General features: G+C 40.2%; 1 protein-coding gene across 2 annotated transcripts in view; it reads left to right on the top strand.

Annotated features, from left to right (window-relative positions):
* The window catches only part of LOC134655917 (zinc finger protein GLI1-like), a 264,248-nt gene extending 249,774 nt beyond the window's left edge, over positions 1-14,474 (top strand). Inside the window, exons 11-21 of one of the 2 annotated variants that reach the window (XM_063511421.1) lie at positions 5,708-5,902; positions 6,558-6,687; positions 6,798-7,036; positions 7,124-7,699; positions 7,913-8,149; positions 8,461-8,662; positions 9,560-9,745; positions 10,587-10,825; positions 12,372-12,491; positions 12,579-12,658; positions 13,447-14,474. In XM_063511421.1, coding sequence (XP_063367491.1) covers positions 5,708-5,902; positions 6,558-6,687; positions 6,798-7,036; positions 7,124-7,699; positions 7,913-8,149; positions 8,461-8,662; positions 9,560-9,745; positions 10,587-10,825; positions 12,372-12,491; positions 12,579-12,658; positions 13,447-13,615 — 2,373 coding nt within the window. In that variant the 3' untranslated portion in view covers positions 13,616-14,474. The remainder of the gene's footprint in view (positions 1-5,707; positions 5,903-6,557; positions 6,688-6,797; positions 7,037-7,123; positions 7,700-7,912; positions 8,150-8,460; positions 8,663-9,559; positions 9,746-10,586; positions 10,826-12,371; positions 12,492-12,578; positions 12,659-13,446) is intronic. The other variant, XM_063511422.1, reaches the window with a different exon arrangement.
* The last annotated feature ends 5,527 nt before the right edge of the window (positions 14,475-20,001 follow it).

Below are 20,001 nucleotides of genomic sequence, written 5' to 3'. Positions count from 1 at the left end.
CTTTTCGCTTGTTAATTATTAGTAGATATATGTAAAACTACTGTACTAATAATATTGTTTGAGTACTATGAATAGCTTGTAAATAAGTTCAAATTCTATATTATTATTTATTTAAATTTTTAAGCCACCAATACTTGTAGAAACTCGTACTTAAAATAGTATTTTAACTAAAAATGGCGCTGGAAAATTAATTAGGTATTTGGAACGATTAACCCTTCATTTATTAAGATCACTAACGCATGACTTATTCATAAATTCAAATGCTGACTATGTATGCACTGCACAAACGCCCTATTTCAAATTCTAAACAGTTTGACCTTTTCTCTAACGCATGCGACCTGTGACCTCCATCAGTCGCCACGTGGCTATGCATTGTACTGAAATCAAAAGAGCCTATGTACATCAGGAATAATCCTTTTTCAGCCGTTTTAAATCAACTTTCATTCCCCATCTTCAAATGTCAAGCGTACATTTTATATAAGTTATCGCAATTCAATTCACACATTAATAATATATACAGATGTGTTAAATTTTAACTTTAGGTGTAAAACTGCATCGCGAAATGTACATGGTCACTTCCGTGCTTCATCTCAATTTATGATATTTATTTACATAAAAGATAGCATTAGTTCGCTTTACACGAACTCAACATGCATTTTTAACTTGACACTATCCAACAGAAATTTATCTCATGGTCACATCCGTGCTTTGTTCCAATTTCAGATATTTCCCTCGGGCTGAAGAGCACTTGAAATTGTATGAGGCTTGGTTTGTAAGGCTTGCGTTAATAAACAGTTGTGTTCAATGGGTTTCTTGTTTTACAGTCAATTTAAAGGTTGGTAAAAATGCCTAGACAATTAATAATATCTGACTCAGTTATACTTGAATTTCTAAACTGTCAGAATTTAGGTAGGTATTGGATGTTTTTGGGTGCCTTGTCAGATACTGTTACAGGCATCTGTAACTATATGTGTAGGTAGGTATATAAAGAAAACTGCCAAAACCGGAAAATGGAGGACTTTTACATTCAATTCAAAAAACCACACCAAAAAATCACTGTTCTTGTACAAAAAAATTGATAGTTTATTGTTACAACAGAAAAAAATATACGAATACGCTCTAAAAACATTTACCGTAACATTGCAATTTAAATAAGAAATATGTATAATCCGCTGACCATAATATAAGTACCGATCAATTAATAATAACACGGTCACCGTCGAAGTAAATTATGCAAATGGTATTCTATAGTAGCGCAACGCTTTTGTTCGTCGACTGGTCACTTTATCTTACGTTTCTCGAGGTCGAATACTATTGGGGGGTCATCTTTTCGATATCTTTCCCATACTGGACCATATCATTCCATAGCCGAATACCGTGAGATAAACAACTCTGTCCTATTATGTAACTCCTGGTGTTTTAGTGATGTTGAACTGAATTAAAGTGATACAATAACGGTGTGGTGTCGAGATGGAAAATTGGATAACGCAGTTGTTTCAAACACATACGTTTACGAAACCGCCCCCGAAGGTATTTCACTATTAATATGTCCCATTTGCTTTAACGAACGGTGTGATTTTAAAATGTGATAAAACTAATAATAGTGAATCTTAACACACATCAAGTATTTTATCACAATATTATTGGTTGGTTTGGTTTCTCGGCTACTTATATTCAAAATAGGTAGGTACGTATTTTCCTGTTTTGAAGATACAATTCAACCGCAAATTTTCACCTTATGAATGATTTCAGATATCCGTTGTATGCTTATCTAATATTGTTAAAAAGTAGTTATTTGTGTTATTTATGTAATAGACAAAGAGGAATATAGAACCGACATTATACTAATAGTGTTCATTCACATTAGGTCAAAATAGACATTTAATATTGTTTTCGGGACACATTTTCACCTGCGCGCAACCAGAATATATCGCTTTAAATTTATAGGCGTCATAAATCAATTCATGCAAATCCATGTAGGTAGGTTTAACTGTTAGTGGGGCAGGCCGCGGTCCCGCGGCGGACATTGCAAACTTTAAGCATACCACTGTCGCATTCCGAACACACAGCTTAGATTTACAACTTGCATATGCAAGCAATCGCGCTAGCCACAACCATTTGTTAAAAGTTGCACCGAAACAAACCGGCACGAGTGCGGTACACGGATGATGTATGGGAAAAACGCTCCTGGTAGCGCTGCCGAACAGCTGCTCACCTACCGCACATTAACCTAACGAGCAGCCCTAATAGCGCCGTTAGGGTTGGCGCGCTGAAAAAACCTTCAAATCAGATAAATTACGCGCCCGACCCAGTTTTAACATGTGTCCCCGGAAAGCGTATTAGTCAACTGGCAAAAACGCCTGGCAGACAAGCTCTTATCGCGTATGCGGGGACATTATGTTGTTATGCTCAGGCGGCTCAGGGAGTTGTTGAGCATGCGTTTATCTACGTAAAAGCACCTTAACATGTGCAATCATTATTTATGATTACGACTTCATGTATTTCCCTGATGTGCTTTTAATCATTGTTTTTCGTTATTTTGTAACAAGGAGTTATTATTTTATTATTATTTGGGCCTTTGAGTGTCACGTCGACCAAGTATTGATCTATTGTGACGGCCCTTTAAAGTTCATTACTAATGCCCGTTGCATCCAGAAAATTACAGATGCTTTGGGCCGTAACGTTCTGTACCTCATAGGGTTGCAATACATGCCGCCCTAAGTAGGTACTTCTTTTTGACATTAGTGGTCCACAGGAACAGAGAATGTGCATTGCAGTCTCCTCTGACTCCTGGCAGAACCTGCATGTCGCATCTTGTTTCTTGCCAATTTGAAACATGTGCTTGTTCAACTTACAGTGTCCAGTCAGTATTCTAGTCACCGCGCAAGTTTTGTGCCTTTTGAGCCCCAGAAGCTCCTTAGCGATTTTGCTGTTGAACCCTTTGATTAGAGCTTTCGAGTGTACTTGTCCTTTAGCGAACTTCCACCAATCGATTGCTCTCTTTTTTTCTAAGTCGCTGAGCAGAGAATATGCATCCCGTTTTGTGATTCCACAGAACGGTTCTGGGCCGACCAGGGGTGTGTCTGCGCCCTTTCTTGCAAGTTCGTCTGCTTCTTCGTTTCCGTTAATGTCGGAGTGCCCTGGTACCCATCTAAGTGTGACTTTGTTGGAGTTAGCCAGTGCATTTAGGTTTGTTTTACAGTTCTGGACTAGTTTTGAGTTTGACTCAAGGGATTTTAGTGCCAGCAGAGCAGCCTGGCTGTCTGAGTTGATGTAGATATGTTGGTGTCTTAGGTTTCTGTCCAGGTTAATCTCCGCACATTTGTTGATGGCGAAGACTTCTGCCTGGAAGATTGAGGCCTTTGTGCCCATGCTGACGCTAGCTCTGAGCTTAGGTCTCTCACCATAGATCCCACATCCTACATCATTTCCTTTCTTTGAACCATCCGTGTACCAGATGTGGCTTCCCTCTTCAACGTACATTTGGTTGTTAGTCCATTTGTCTCTAGGAGGTATTTCTACTGTGTACAGTTTGGTGAAATGACATTCGGTGTGCGTGTCATCAGTGGGCATGTTAAGGGTTTTATTTGCAAAACCCCAGGCCTTTAGTTTGGCTAATGCTTGGGAGCGCCATTTTGGCCTATTTAGCGTGCATATTCTGTAGACGCACTGCTTGGCCTCCTTTTGCACCTGCAGATGGAGTGGTATAATGTCCAGCAGTGCATCTAGGGCCGCCCCCGGAGTCGAGGAGAAGGCGCCTGTCGCTGTTAAACAAGCCGTGCGTTGCAGGCTGTTTAGAGTTTCTATTGCCGTCTTTTGGTTGGTTTTGTTACACCAGACTGCGGAGGCGTAGGTGATAATTGGCCTCACTACCGCTGTGTATAACCACATAGCAATATTGGGTCTTATGCCCCATCTTGCTCCTGCCATTCGACAGCAAGACCACATGGCCATTTTCGCTTTTTGTATAATATTTCTCAGGTGAGGGTTCCAAGTTAACTTTTGGTCGAAAATAACCCCTAGATACTTGACCTCTTCTGAGAATGGTATTATTTGTCCATTAAGTCTTGGTTCTTTAAGCTTTTCGAGCTTTCGTTTCCTTGTGAATGGTACTAATACAGTCTTTCTCGGATTAATGGACAATTCATTTTCTCTACACCATTTGAATATTGTGTTTAGAGCTCCTTGTATTAAGTTGGATATTGTGTGGAGGCAAGGGCCTTTGACGATGACTACAAGGTCGTCGGCATATCCTTGTGTGTCAAAGTCTTGGCCTGACATAATTGCAAGAAGTTGGTCCACTACTAGGGTCCATAATAGTGGGGATAAAACTCCTCCTTGTGGGCACCCTTTTGTGGTATAAAATTCATGTTCTGTAGTATGGAGGGTCAGAGTGGCTACTCTATTAGAGAGCATGCTATGTACCCATCTGGTGGTGGTTTCGTCTACTCCCTTTGATTTCATACCGTTGAGTATGGTCTCTGTGGGCGTATTGTCGAAAGCACCTTCAACATCAAGGAACGCACATAGAGCGGTTTGCTTTTCCTCTAGGGTTTTCTGCACCTTGTCAACCAGGTCAAGTAGGGCAGAAGGAGTTTGTTAAGTGGTCCAAGTTTCTTAATATAACATTATTTTTATAAAATATTGCGGACATAAAAAGCCTGAAAATGTTAAAGCCGCTTATAATATTACAGGCGATAAGTAAGTGTGAATATAAAGCCGTCCGCAGCACCGGTGCACACCCTTAAATCTACGAACGCCGCGATCAAAGAGAATATTGATATTCAACTAAGCGAGTTACCGACTGCTTAAAACATTCAAAGGCAATTTTAAAGTTACATAAAACTTATCCTATCGACTTCTGCCACCAGTTTGGCACTGACAAAACGCAACTTACTGTCTATGTATTTCGCTCTCGTACTGGCATAAGTATTAGTGTGAGCGAGATATATAGAAAGCTAATTACGTAGACACTGTCAGACGGGTACTGTTCGTATTTATCACTCGCCTACTTATGTATCTACTTCTTTTAACTTTTCAAAGCCCTTATGGGTTCTAAGGGAATCAAGTAAAGTCGTTTGGCAGCCGTTGTTGTTCACCTGCCAAGCTGCTTAAACTGTGCCGGGGGATCGTTTGGAGGTTATTGTCTTCGTAGGTATCAACAATGGGGGCTTCGCAAACTTTCGGTGCCAGCCCTGCGCTCTGTCGTTAAGCCTGTATTCTTCTGACTGTGAACTGTAATGCGCAGTAATATCGAGGAATATTTTATGAGATACTAACGATGGATTTTTGCCGGCGCCTCCACAATGGCGTTAAAGTTCTCACTGTGCGGCGGACGTGGCGGTGCGGTGCGACGGAAATCCGCAACTAATTAAAATTTTAGCTGAATGAATAACTGCATTGCGTCCGCCGTCCCGCTTCGGTGGGAAATATTACTAATAAATATAACACCTCACTACCTACATGCAAAAAACAGATTTTACCAACAGAAAAATTACTTAACTTTGCTCGAAATGGTGGTACCTATAATTACTAATTTCTTTTAAAACCAAAGGAGATTACGGGAGCGAAGTCCATCAACATCCATTAATTAACTTAGAATATTTACGAGCTACCGTAGATTGAAAGTTTATACCTTGAAATTACAAAGTACGTAATAAGTTGGGAAGTCTTTTGAACTTTTGTGAAGTCATCGTTAAATTGACAGGCGCAGCAGGGGAGTCAGAAATGTGGCAGCGCGGCGAGTGCGAGCGGCAGCGGGGCGATGAGCGGAGCGGGCGCGGGTGGTGTCGCGGTGCGCGGCGAAGCCAAGCCCGTCGAATGCAACTTGTGCCATCGGAAGTTCAAAAATATACCCGCTCTCAATGGCCATATGAGATTACATGGCGGATATTTTAAGAAGGTATGTCAAATATTGGTATCACATTGATTTCTGCCCTCGACATCGTCTGCTGAGAATGGTGATTTCCGTGATTAAAACTATCCTATTTTCTTCCCCGGAAGTCAAAATATCACCATACAAAATTTCATCTAGTCTGTTTAGCGGTTTAAGACGACAGTGGACGACCGAAAATGAAAATTAGTCCCCATTTTACTTCCTCAGTATTGACATTATAGAAAATATCTATTTAAACACAATTTAATGTATATTAACCATAGCTATACCTATTCGCTTTGTTTTTTGTCGATTTATTAATTATTATAAGAGTTGGAAGCTTTTAAAAATTTGTATATACCTATATATATGGGTAATTTGTTTTCCGCTCCTAAATCTTAAAATGATCAAAAAACCAAACGAAGAGGCATAGCATTATCAATAAACATAATTTGTGTTTAATATTTCCTATTATATCAAACCTATCTACGGACAAATCTGGAGACTATTTACGTTTGTATGAAGCACCGGTCAGTCGTCCCCTTTCCTCTTGAGCAAAATGAGGTAACAGCAGACAGACAGAATTACTTACACATTTGTTTAGTAAGGGATATTAGGTCTTAAACTTACTGTTAAAAAATATTAATTTATTGTTTAATTTTGTGATTTTACTTATTTTTAGGACTCTGATAGTAAAAAAATGGATAAAAAGGAATCTACGGGACCTCCATTACAAACGGCGTCTGTATCCGTGCGAGCACTTATAGAAGAGAAAATTATCAGCCGGCGAGGCGCAATAACAATCTCTCCAGGTAAAAATAAAATATATCGGTCCAATTTCAAAAGTAAGCACTGCAAATATTGTTGCGACAACCGCAGCCAATTAAAAGTAACCACAGCTAATTGGCACGTCCGATTGTAGGTGTAGGCAATACGGATACGACGGCAGGGACCGCGGGGTTCGCAACTCCCGCCCCGCCGCCGCTGGCTCCCGCGCGGGCCGCGGCGTCGCCCGCCTCCCCCGCCGCCAGCGCGGCTCAGTTCGTGCCGCCGCGCGCCCCACCCGCTACCTCTGTTGCGTCCAACACTACCGCTGCCACTGCCACCGCCGCGCAGAGAGACTCCACCCTCATCGAGCTACTGAAGAGAGGCAATTCAAAGGTCCGCCTAACGTTATTCGATATGAAATTAGCTATTTATAAGTTTAGTTAATTCTGGAATATTAACGATAAATTATTTTCGTTTTAGGTTGTGAAACGTTCGACGTCGGATCCAGGGCAATCATCACCTCAGCAGGAGTTCACCTTTAGACCCGAACTTTTCGGAGTTTCTTTCAACTCTGACGATGGCTACTTCTCGCCCGCCCTAAACGAGGATACTTTCCAATTTACGACGACACCAGAACAGTTAGAAGAGCTAGCGTCATTAGAGGACTACGCGACGGTAGCCGCGTCCATTAGGGAAAGATCTCCGGTTACTTTCCCGTCTAGTCGACGTCTTGCAGCCGTTCTGAACTCGCCACTCCCTGAATCACTAGCGGATTTCGGCGCTTGTCACGGAGGCTCGCCAGTACCATCACCGGGTATTGGCTATGCGGCAAACTCCCCGGGCCTGTCCTACTCTACCGGAGATTCCCCTGGATTAGCCTACACGGCGACATCTCCTGGCGGGAGCTACTCGACGCAACCAGAACCGTCACCTGGATTGGCGTATCCGACACCACCTGCTTCTCATGATGCACATTCGCCAGCGCATACAGTGCCGCGTGTATCGTCGCCTTTATCTGCTGCCTTCTTTACGGCAACAATGTCAAGTCAAGAAGAGGTAATTTATTTTAAATTGAAAGAAGATATAATTACATACTTATTTTATTAATTGAAGGGATGTTTACAAAAACAACATAACTGACTACACTGGTTGACACCTGAAACGATTAATAATGTTCTTAAAAAAGTGTCAACCGCTCTAAGCAGTAATGTTGTTTTTGTAAACATCCCTTCAATTATACCCTTATTTTAATTTGTGTCTTTCTTTTAGGTGGAAGAAGCTCTAGAGGAAGTATTACCCGAAGAATGTAGATCACTAGATGCGTACTCTATGGAACCATCGCCTATGCCGCGCCGTATAATGCTCAATTCTGAAGACCCGCTCTTATCGAGCAGTCCACGAGACTTCTCGAATCAAAGACCTCCGCGTCGATATAGTCGCCTGCCTTCGACATCGTCTTTAACAAACGCCGTACACCAATGGCAGCATGAAGCAAGTTCTCTTCAGGTACTTTAATATATACAACTTATCTATTCGCTCTTATCATGGACCTTTAAAAACAAACCTTCCCTCATCATTAACTATTCATTGATATGGTACGCTTACAGCCATGCATTGTTGCATATGGTTTTCCCGCTATGTAACAATCGTGATCGTGATCAGGTGGTGTACAGCGACATTTCCCTTTGTCTTTTTATTTTTGAATAATAGCATGATATGTTGTTTAAAGGAGATGCCATATGGTAGCGTTCTAACAAGTTATTTAGCTCTTTTTATCTATAAGAAACTAGCCAATTACACAATCAACTTATTTTCAGGTTTGCATAGAAGGCCAGACAGTGCCAGCCGTGTTCCTAAGCCCGAGCAGCGTGCCCGCGTCGCCGCAGCGTCGCAAGCGTCGCGCGTCACCCGCGGGCCCGTACCGCACCCGCATGCGGCGACATCTCAGCCACTACACCCCGCAGCCACTCCTGCCGCCGGACAGAGAAGGCCCAGGCCTTTTTGTAGAACTTACAGCTGGTAAATTATCCTTATTTACACATGAATTTAATTTAGCACCACTGTGCACTAGTCTCAATGGTCTCGCTCCAGCTAAGCAGCTAAATTAGGATCTTGTAGGTTCGGAAAGAAGAAGGCTGGAAGGAATGTACCTATATTTAATTATGATTTTATTTTTAATTAGGCTTTTTATTTTTGCACTGGCTAAATGGAATGTAACATGCATGACTGTGCGTCGGCGTCACTACGCGAGCTTCGTCGTAGCACGTAGCAGCCCACTATCCAGAATTGCAGAGTTGAACTGAAAAATCAACATTGAACTCGCCAATTCAGTCAGTGTCCCTTCTCCGTTAATATTTTCTAGTCAAATATTAATAGTTCTGATCCGACGGGTCAATTGGGTTTGGATTTTGGTGCATGAATATACAACCAAAATGCAAACGGGGTTATTCCGTAATTTAAAAAAATGTCCGAATTACAAAACTGGCAACTTTAATCGAAACGCCATGTTTATATTCATGTTTATTTAACCTTCCGCTGCCTTTTGCTACAGTTTCTTTCTAGCATCAGGAGTAGGTATGGAGCTTTTATCAAATTTCCGAACCATCTGCTGTTTGGTGTTGTACAGTACATCCCATGTGTATCTAGTCTTTGATTCATACAACATATGCCGGCTTTTCAGAATTATCCCCTTTATGGTATTTTCACATGAGTATTTTCAAAATCCAGAGATACCTATCTCAGAACTGCACTTTCATAAAAGTTTGATCAATATTTCCAATTAAAAGAAATAAAAGTTTTAAAGAAAAAATAATAACTTGCGACTTTTGAGACCACGAATATAACTGTTAACTCGCCCGAAACCCTGTCGGTATAAATCCACAGTGCAAACATTTGAACAGTAGCGTTTGTTTGCAGGTCTTCCAAGTATGGAAACCGACATGCTAACGCAGCTGGAGGAGCCCCAGCAGCCGATGATCAACATCGGGCAGGAGCACCAAGCGGACATACCGGAGATGTGCAGCGACCGGATAGACCTGCATCGGGCTTCGGAACAACTGCTGTGGGATCCCGGCATCAATGACGCACTTGATGACAATGAAGGTAGTCATCACTCTCAGTGTAAGGAAAGTGGACGCTCGAAGCGGAGCGTTCGGCGGGGCGTGCAGCGTGGCGTCGGGCTCACAAGTAATTTGAGCAGCGTGCACTAAGGCCGCTACTATACGCTTGCATTTGTTTAACATGCACGCCGCACGCCCCGCCCCGCTGCACGCCCAACTCAAGCGTCGACTCAGGCCTTACATGCACTCATACATTTGATTGTACGGAATCATTTATATTCTAAATTGTTTTTCTCGTTTCCGATCATTTGGGGACAATCTTACACGGATTGATAACCCCAAAATACGCAAAGCTACTATGCTAGGTAATAGGTCACTAATAGGTAATGATATACATACCTACTTAGATAGATAAATACATACTTAGATGCAGCTTAGATGTATAGATAACATCTATGACTCAAAAACAAATATTCGCGATAAACACACATAAATAAATTCTGTTACTACGATTCTAATTAATTCGATAATTAAATATACTGCGTTAATAAATACTTACAATTCTAAAAAAACATTAGGTACTTCGAAAACGCTCTAAAATCAGGTATTTATATAGGAGGACTATCGTGTCGCATATATGCTGTCTAGATTACGAATGTCACATAACTTATGTTGCCCTCAGCCACCAGGCGGTCGTGCACATGCAGCATAATAAGGCCCCATTTAGACGGCGCGCGAACTCGTATACGATTTTAGTTACATTGCGGGCCATTGAGGTTACGTCAATTCAGCCGACCGGTCAAATAACGCAATGTAATGAAACTCACATGCGAGTTCTCGCACTGTCTACATGAGCCTTAATGTATGATTACTAAACATTCCAGTCCGCATGTTCATGGAGCTGGCGATGTGCGCGGCCATGCCGGTGGGCGGGCACACGCGCGAGTTCGCGCTGCAGGTGCTGGGCGAGTGCGGCGGCGACGTGCGCGCCGCCACGCTGCGCCTCATGTCGCGCCCCGCCGCGCCCGCGCAGCACGAGTCGCGCTGGGCGCCCGACGAGGTCGAGGCCTTCCTGGCTGGCCTGCGTCACTACGACAAGGACTTCTACAGGATTTCGCAGCTGGTGAGTCCGTCTAATGACAAGTTGGACATGTATGGTATGGTAATCGCGCCTCACCAAATTTGTAAGTACGTGAAAATCGCAGCGAGAATATGAGATAGACAATCTGCCGTATTCGAACTTCAAGATATTCACAAGAGACGACACGTACTAGATCCATTCTAGATACATACGTTATAGTTTAGATTTCAACTAGTTCTCTTGAGCACCGCAATTCGGGCAACCAATGTCACTTTTAAAATAGATCGTGTTAGATATCTATTAGATGTGAATTAGATCTCTAAGTAATATCTTGTGGAAATCGTTCAAGAGTATCTCCAGAATCGCGGAAATGTCAAATTTGAAAGGTTAGATCTTAAAGATATCGTTATCGTATCTTGGCGATGTCTAATAGATGTCTATTACAAAATCCGAATCGGACCCAATGAAGTTGAAATTTAATTGACAACTAAAATTTATCACAATCGTCTTCGAAGAGACCGTAGCCTACGCTACGCTACATAACAAAATGCTACGGCTACGGCGTAGCACGCATTCACCGCTAGGCTACGGTCGTAGCGCTTCGTGATAGGCAATAACAAGGGTTTCCCGGAGCCCGATAAAGACTCTCCATACAAACGTAGTCCCCATTTTCCTCTCTGGATATTGATATGAATATACGAAAACAATTTACCCTTCCATAGAAAATTGGACCAGCCAAAATGTATGAAACAGCCAAATTATTTTTCGCGATTTCGGGGTTGGTCCCATAGTAAAAGTTGCTCAGTATAATCCCAACACCTCCCTGGCAACGGGAACGCAGTTATTTTTTTGTCCGGAATTTCATAACAATAGTTAAAAGTTTAAAAAATCATAACTCGAAAACTACGAAAAATCGGCTAACATACATGGGGTATATTCTGATAGCCCACGACGTGAGGAATCTAAACAAAATTTTTGGACGTCAAGGTTTGGACCACCCTGTATATTAAACATATCTATGCTTCTTCGTATGTTTTTTTTATTACTATAAGAATTAGGAGAAAAAAAAACTTCGAAACAAACTTTAAAATGCTCCGAACCTTTATTAGTATTACATTTCGAGAAAAGTCTGATATGCCCCTATCAGATAGCTGTGGTTGATATACAATTATGCATAAAATTATGTCAGGATATTTTCAATAATGGTAATATCCAGAGAGGAAAATGAGGACTACGTTTGTATGGAAAGGCGATTTTGCGCTGTCTTTCACTTTCGTCTTAACAATTTGTTAGGTATGGTTTTGAACTAGAACCTTGAAGAACGCTCACGCTGATTGGTGCATACGAAATGCGATGCAATGCGAACGATCATCAAGGTCATGTCAAAACTATAATAAATAATGGTTAAATCTGAATCGGACTCCCGGTATGTAACGAAACTGCTTCGTATAGTCAAAAATACAACTTGTTTTGTCTTTTATTTGAAACAGGTTACATTCGTTTTGAGGCATTTCTTGTTAAAACCATTAAAATACCTATGCGAGGTATTTCGACGTCACGCATAAAGTTGCATATTTATCATTTTCAGATAAGAACCAAAGACTCGAAACAGTGCGTACAGTTCTACTATTTCTGGAAGAAAGTTACCAAAGACTACAAGATGCTGTACTTGAGAAGCTGGAACATGGAACAGCAGTTGTCTACACAAGTAAGCAGCGCCAAAATCGCGTCCCAATTAGTGTTCAGAGTTGGTGAGTGAAGTGTGTGCTAACGTGCGAGTTGTACGCAGGGTCAGCCGCCGGCCGAGTGCGCCGCCGCCGGCGCGTCGCCCACGCCCTTCGACGGCGAGGAATTCCCCTGCAAGATCTGCGGGAAGTAAGTCCATGCCGGAGCCAATGCCGCCACTGCTTCCATGCGACGTCGATACTGAACACGCGCAAACGCAATTTACGTGGAACGTAACCTCTTCACTTTTCGCCTCGGACGTATTTAAGACGTTTTATAAAGTTTCGTACTCAAACGACTGAACCGACCTGTGCCCTATTCGATCGGTTCGAGATCTTTGTTTAGGTTGCACCTAAATTGCCTTTTGTGCATGAGTTAAGAATTTAATCAATAGTTTTTACAACTTGGTGAATGAAAATGTTATGTTAGTTAGGTTACAGCCGAGCCCGGCGGACGTTGTTGTGGGGACCCCCGGGCCGGACTCTAGCGGTGTTATCGATGTTGGTTGCATGCATGTCGAATTAATGTTTGCATAACTTCAACATTATACATACATATAATTGTTTATTATACCTATAGTACTTTTAATTGTTCAGTCATACTTGTAAGTATTCTGAAAGATATAACATCGATCTTTGTAAATATCAAATGATGAATGTATTTTTATTAAATAATATGAAAAAAATACTTACAGAATGTATGTCCATCGCGTAGGAAAATATAGCACATAAATACATATTTTATTTATCTTAATAATGTTAGGTATTACCTATATTTGAGAGGCTTTCGTGTATTAACAGTGTATGTATATAAGTTATTTTGTAAGACTAATGCTTCCGGCTTTGCTTTCCCGCACTACCGCTTCATGTTTTTGTTTTTACCATTTTTACTCCCATCTTCTTTCGCCGTCTCTAATAGTGTACCCTGTTATGTTTCAGAGTATTTAACAAAGTAAAAAGTCGTAGCGCACACATGAAGTCGCACCGGCCACTTGACGCCGAGCCAAAACGGCCCAAACTCGAAAAGCCTTATGAAAAGGTCGAGCGATCCGACGAGCGGCACGCGACTGCTGATTACCAATGCAAACCGCCCGCGCACTCTCTGTAACCGACCCCTTGTCACTCCCGGCGACTAACTCGCGCTCGGCCTCGCGCCTCGCTCAGTGTCTGTGCTCTACTCCGCCGATACCGGCGAGCAGGCCCCGGCCTGCGCCCTAGCGATGCCATATACCGCGAGGCGGCCTCGCGCGCTCCGAGGACAAAATGCTAAATTGTTTAAGCATTTATTATAATTATTACAAATTAAATAGAATTATAGATAAATTAAAAAGTGATCTAGTTGAGAGCGACGTAGTGGCTAGTAGCTAGAAAAGAGTTAGCTTGGATAAACTGAACGATTAGCTTAAAAAATACTAATTATTCGAAATTCTCCTATTGCTAAGCTTGAAGAGATCGCAGAAAGATATTTTGTATAACGATTGATACATAGATAGTTCTTCGTAAAGTTTTTTATAAGACACTACGACTTCTAAATGTGACTTTGCAAGTGTGATGTTGTACATAGAGATATAACAGCTCAGCGCGGACGCCGCTAAGACCGGCGCCGCTGAGCTCTATTTGAATGATAATGGAACTATAAAAGTATTACAACTTCGAGTGTGATACTAATCGTGTAGTAACTACACTACCTCGTCTTACTCGACCGTTTCATTTCATTGCGAGCTCAGCTCATTAAATTACGTTTGCTTGTTTGCTCATCTCGTTGTTATTTATTCTTAGTCATTCGTTTAAGTTTTGTTCTAGTCGCGTTAGACATAATTAAGGGCACTAAAGTCTCACGCCACTCAGGTTTAGATAACGATAAGAGAACTGTATCAAATCAGCATCCGTGCCGATACCCATCGCTCAACTTGGACCCATGTTCAGATTTAAAAAATATGATATCAATTTGATTTGAAATTGAAAATTATATTGATGATATATTTAAAATGTGATTATGTGTCTTACACTGGCGCGATGCACATCTAGAGGAGAGATCGCAGGCGCCCGGCCTCGTGCCCGCTCGGCCTCGCGTCGCCGCGCGCTCGCATCTCTGTTCATTCCACTTGCTCGTTCACAGAAGAAAAATAATGGAGGGATACTAATATTTTTTTACACAAATATTATTAAAATGCTCAAATGTTCTATATTTTATGTTGATAACTTATTGAATAGTTCCTTATTGATTGTTCTATAATGGTATTATTTAATATTTGAATAGTTAATTTTTGATTGTAGTAATTTTTTCTATAAATTAATGTAATGTAATTCTATATTATACGTGTAGATCCGTGTTGTGATATGTATTGTTGTTTCAGAGCTCTGTAGGTACTGTATCGTTTGAAGGAATGTACAAATCGGGCAATAATGTCGTTGCTCAAGCCTACTCTATGTACCGACTCGATGTGTCCACTCGTAGGTCCGCGGCCCGCGACCCTCGACGGCTCCTCTTACTAACGTAATATTTTGCGGTTGTGACCTCCTCGATCGACTTACTGTTGTCTTCCGAAAGTACTTTTAACAACCGACTCAATATTAATTTTGGGGCAATATTCCTTATAAAAGACATGTTAATACCTTCGAATTATTTATTGATATTATTAACACTTCACTGTTTAGATTAACGTTTAACATTACGGAGTAAATGAAAGGCGTATAACGCTGACAGTATTATGATTATAACTCGATTCTTGGAAATAATTTATTGTGGGATTAGTCCCGTAACGAACATTGAGATGTGAATTTATTCTTCTGAAAGTTTACTGGATATTCGTTTTCCTTCCATGAGTACCTGAAGTGGCCAGAGGGCGCCTCGAAGAGTTTCTTTATCTGCGCGGTGTAGGTACGTGTAACCGCTGCATTAGCTGTAATCGTCGCGAGCGGCTCGCGCCCGCGCCGCGTCTCGGTAGGCTGTATTACATTATATCGCATCACATACTCGTGATCATTTGGTTGTGTAAACGAACAAGCTCGTAATTGGGCGGTTCTCTGCTCTCACTTACGTTCTGTAATGTACCTATGCCAAACATTTGCCAAAACGATTTGTGACTAGACTAAATAAGTATGCCAAATTTAGATTAATTATATTAAATATACCTAGGACAGAGTGTTGAATGATCAACGTAGAATTGCATCAGAGAATTGTTGTTTTAGACTAAGGCGAGGCTTTAAGTAAAACTCCAGATGTAAATGAATAAATACTTCGATATCGCTATGAATATATGCCGGTTATTTTATAATAGCGAGAGGGTTCAATTATTCACGACTAGTGATATCGGATAGAACAGAGTACGCTACGAAATATTCTTTATTTGTCGGCATTCAGAGTATTATTTTCATAAAACAAATTAAGTCATAAAACTTGCTATTATGTAAATAATTAATATTTTTTCAAATTAAATTTATCGTACCGGAGATAGGTCTACTACATAAAATTACAATTTATTGAAGACAAAGTCCCTCCAGAAATAATTTAACAATACTCTTAGCTATTAAGACTGAAAGGTACTCTCTAGTAAGAAGTCTATGCGTTAATTTCACAAAAATATAAAATTATACATATTATATGTTCTACGTTTATTATGATTTATTACTGTTTAATCATCACCGAGTCACTAACCCATTCCATGTGCAACTCGTCATACTAGTCAGGGTGTAGCTTTACATTACGTATCCCGAGATACGCCGTCGCGGCCACGGTAGGAGCCGCGCGCTGTATTCTGTATCTACTGTAGGTACCTACCTACCTACTCAAGTACTTATTCAAACAAACTTCGCTAAGTCTACTTAAGATTAAATTATAAGGACGACAATTGAACTATATTATTTCAACTTAAATATAGAAGTGCCTTACGATTTTATTTTAGTATAATAATTATTTTTGTTTTCTGTTATTTTTGAACAGACACAAAGAATAAGCACTGGAAATTTGCATTTATTTGTACGATCCATCACCTCCACCCTGCGCGCGCAGGGTGCCAGGCGGGTGGGTCGGTTTGTTTCATCTTTACTAACAAATCGTTATCGGTTTATCGAAAGTATATTCTAGAAATTAAATTTAAATATTAATAAACACAGGCCTAGGAAGGAACGTTCGAAAGACATGCCGACGACCGCTTCCCTGTCTAGAGATTTCCACCGAGCCTCTTAGTACCTAGTTGCATCAGGAATAGTAGCAATGAAGTAAAACAATAATGATGTCAAGTCAATTTCGTGAAGTGTAGCTTAGATGAACAAATAGGCACCTAATTATACAAGACACACTACTGCACAGCAACCAACCGAACGGACAGACGAAACAGCGCTCGCGTTCAAAACTACCAAATGTTATAGTGTCACTAAATGTTTTCTTAGTTTAATGGACTCCTACAATGTATAATCTCTTAGTAATTGTTCTATCTACTTGTTTTCTATGGTCCCGAATGCGGTACGCATTGTAAATGTATTTCAGTATTTGTGTCAAAAACAAAAAAAAATGTGAAATGTTACTATAGTAAATATTTTATAAGTCTAAATGAATATATATTCTTCTAATTTTGTATCGAATAAAGAGTGTAAGGCTCGCGGCGGCGCGCATACCGGCACGTTGGCGGCACCGTCTCGCGACGATGCCTCGACGTGTCGGCCGCGCCGCCGCGCCGTGCTCCGTAATACGTACCCGTGTAACATATAATACCGTAGGGGAACCCACGTGCCAACTGCACGATAATTGATATTACACTCTGTGTTGTGATTTTGAACGTTCTGTAAATTACAAAAGTCTTTGAACTACTATTTAACATTTGTAGACACGTTTTTAGATTAGCACAATTCTTCGCGTAGTCACTTAGGTCGTTAACCTTTATTAAGCATTTAGATTAAATAGGTATTCGAGAAGATGTAAGTGTACTACGTATAACTAGATTCATTGTTATATTCAATAAATGTGATGATCGTAACGTAAAGAACAACGATGAGTAAGCTCCAGCCCTGTCCCTCCCTGCTGAGCGACTTTTCACAATTTCGCATATCCTTGAAACAATAAGTAATAAAATAAAATTCTATTATATATATTGATAAATTTATTAGGGTAACTAATTTTTTAAGACGAACTATTAAGTGATCTTTTAGATTGTCTTTATTAATAAATATATGGTGAAGGTTTTGTCAAATTGTTTTTATTCTTTACATCCCAGACATTATTACCCATTTATTTGTCCGTAACGACGACCCAACATACAAAGCATCGAAAGCCCTTCTTACTTGACAATAAGAATTCGATGTTACAGCAAGGTAGACGATCTCGTACTCTCCACTTTCCCAATACATGTCATCTTTAAACTTAAGTCATTGTCGAGCAGGTGAAAGCAGGGCGTCATCTATCGTCATTAACAGGTCGAGCACTAGGGCGTCTACCTTACTCCCAACTAGTCAGGTAAGTGTCTAAAGCTCTGGGAAATAATGACGTAGCGTGCGATAAATTCAAGGTTTTTTTATTCAAAAAGGCGTCGTCTATAATAATAACGGGTTTTCTGAGAATATTACAGATGAGATCTTAAATTATTATTCAAAATCGAATATAATATAACTAGTAGTTCGCCCCGAACTGAGAACTCGCGGTTCGCCAAAATGTTAGATCATTATTTTAAAATTGTAAATTTAATGCAAATAAAGAATTTACTTTACTTTAAAAACTATATTATAAATGTGTAAGCCGAGCACTTTCATTTGATACCAAACTCGACCATACTTTTTTGCAAAAAAGATGCCCAGAATAGCAAGACCCCTCACAAATAGCTTTTAGCCTTCTAAGCTCTTCTAGTTCAATAACCGCTTGATCGAGTCTGCTGATAATTTAATGGCTAAAATATAATGCCCTCCACTACACGTTTACCCAATTTCATTTATATAGAACAAATTTACTTAAGTTATTGTGTATCAAACTATCCTCTAATAGTTCAGCTTAAAAACATCGAAATGCCGGGACGTGCCCCTAGCCAGCCGTGTGCTCCAAGTTGAATGTAAGAACTTCACTTCGCTTCGCTCGCTCGTTCGATTACGCTAAAAATATACAGTTAACCCCTTACTTCATGTCATAAAAAGTATATGTTTAAAAATGAACTTTAATAGTAAAAAATATATATATAACTGCCATATAGGGCTGCGCATGCGGTAAAGGGTTAAGTTTATATCAACTACCTAGCTTGCATAAACGTAAAGGAGCCTCGTCTGCCATCAAACCACTCTGTGGTTTGGCAGAAGAATATATGTAATTGGTTGTAAGCAAGATTTGTGAATAAACGTTTTATTTTTTTACTATAATTAGAAAAAGAGGGTCAATGGCGGATGTCTTTGCAGGAAAATAAGCAGTGAAACAAAATATCGTCTCCATCAGTTTATTAAAAACATAATAGAGCACTAGATATCTCTCCTACAGATCGATAAAACTCTGTCAGACTACGAAAACAATAGTGTCGTGCAACAATAAAATCAAAATAACACCTCTCGCTTAAGGGCCCGAAAGCAACCATCAAATAAATGATATTAGTAGGTAATACAGAAACCAGATTACAGATTACAAACTTATTGATAACCATAAGTTATTCTTATAATATTCATACTTTGGTAGACAACAAATAGCAACAATAGTTTTTGAATTGGAAAGTGTCAAGTTTCGTGCATACTGTGCATATAACGCGACCTTAGTAGCGATAAGTACCGACGTGAGGAGTAGCCTAGCAAAACAAAAAAGCATCGCAATCGGGAATAAAACAAGTAGAACACTAATTATAATGTAAACTATTTTACAGTACATATGGGGCTACTTTTCCGCACTAGTGCGTAAAATAGCACTTTTCGTGCATATGTCTAAACTTTAAAGTGCCATATATACTGTAAAACGTTGTTCGATACACGTGCGAATAGGTAATTCGCAACTCGTGTCGATTTAAAACACTCCCTTCGGTCGTGTTTTAATTTATCGTCACTCGTTTCGAATTTTCTCTTTTTCGCACTTGTATCGAAAATAACTATATCGATCATCATAAATATTACAAATGGACGTTCATAGTAATGACAGACATAAATACATAATTTATTTTGAACTGCCGACGTTCTCACTATAGATCGTTCAGTTTTCAAAGCGTCCGATGTTACGACTCGCTCACACAGTATGTTTAAATAAGTGTTCATAATGTGTTCAAAATAAAATTAATTCAAAGACCGTTAAATAGCCATGCGTACGATCAAAGGACGCGTAACGACAACGGATTTGTTTCTATTCAATTGGTCAAATTTGCGTAACCGTATTAAATATCCTATACTCGTATTAAACATCACTGTATGAGCAAGCTCCTGCCGAGTCGAGTGCCTTCTGTAATTTATAGAACTACAGATAATACAACAAATAAGACTGATCTAAGGATATGTTCACACGTGCACTCGTCGGTTATTGTTCAGATCGGACGCGACACGATG

The sequence above is a fragment of the Cydia amplana genome, chromosome 17, assembly GCF_948474715.1.
Source record: "Cydia amplana chromosome 17, ilCydAmpl1.1, whole genome shotgun sequence".
NCBI lineage: Eukaryota > Metazoa > Arthropoda > Insecta > Lepidoptera > Tortricidae > Cydia > Cydia amplana.
Note: the sequence above shows the minus strand (reverse complement) of the source record. Positions and strands in the feature narration are given on the sequence as shown.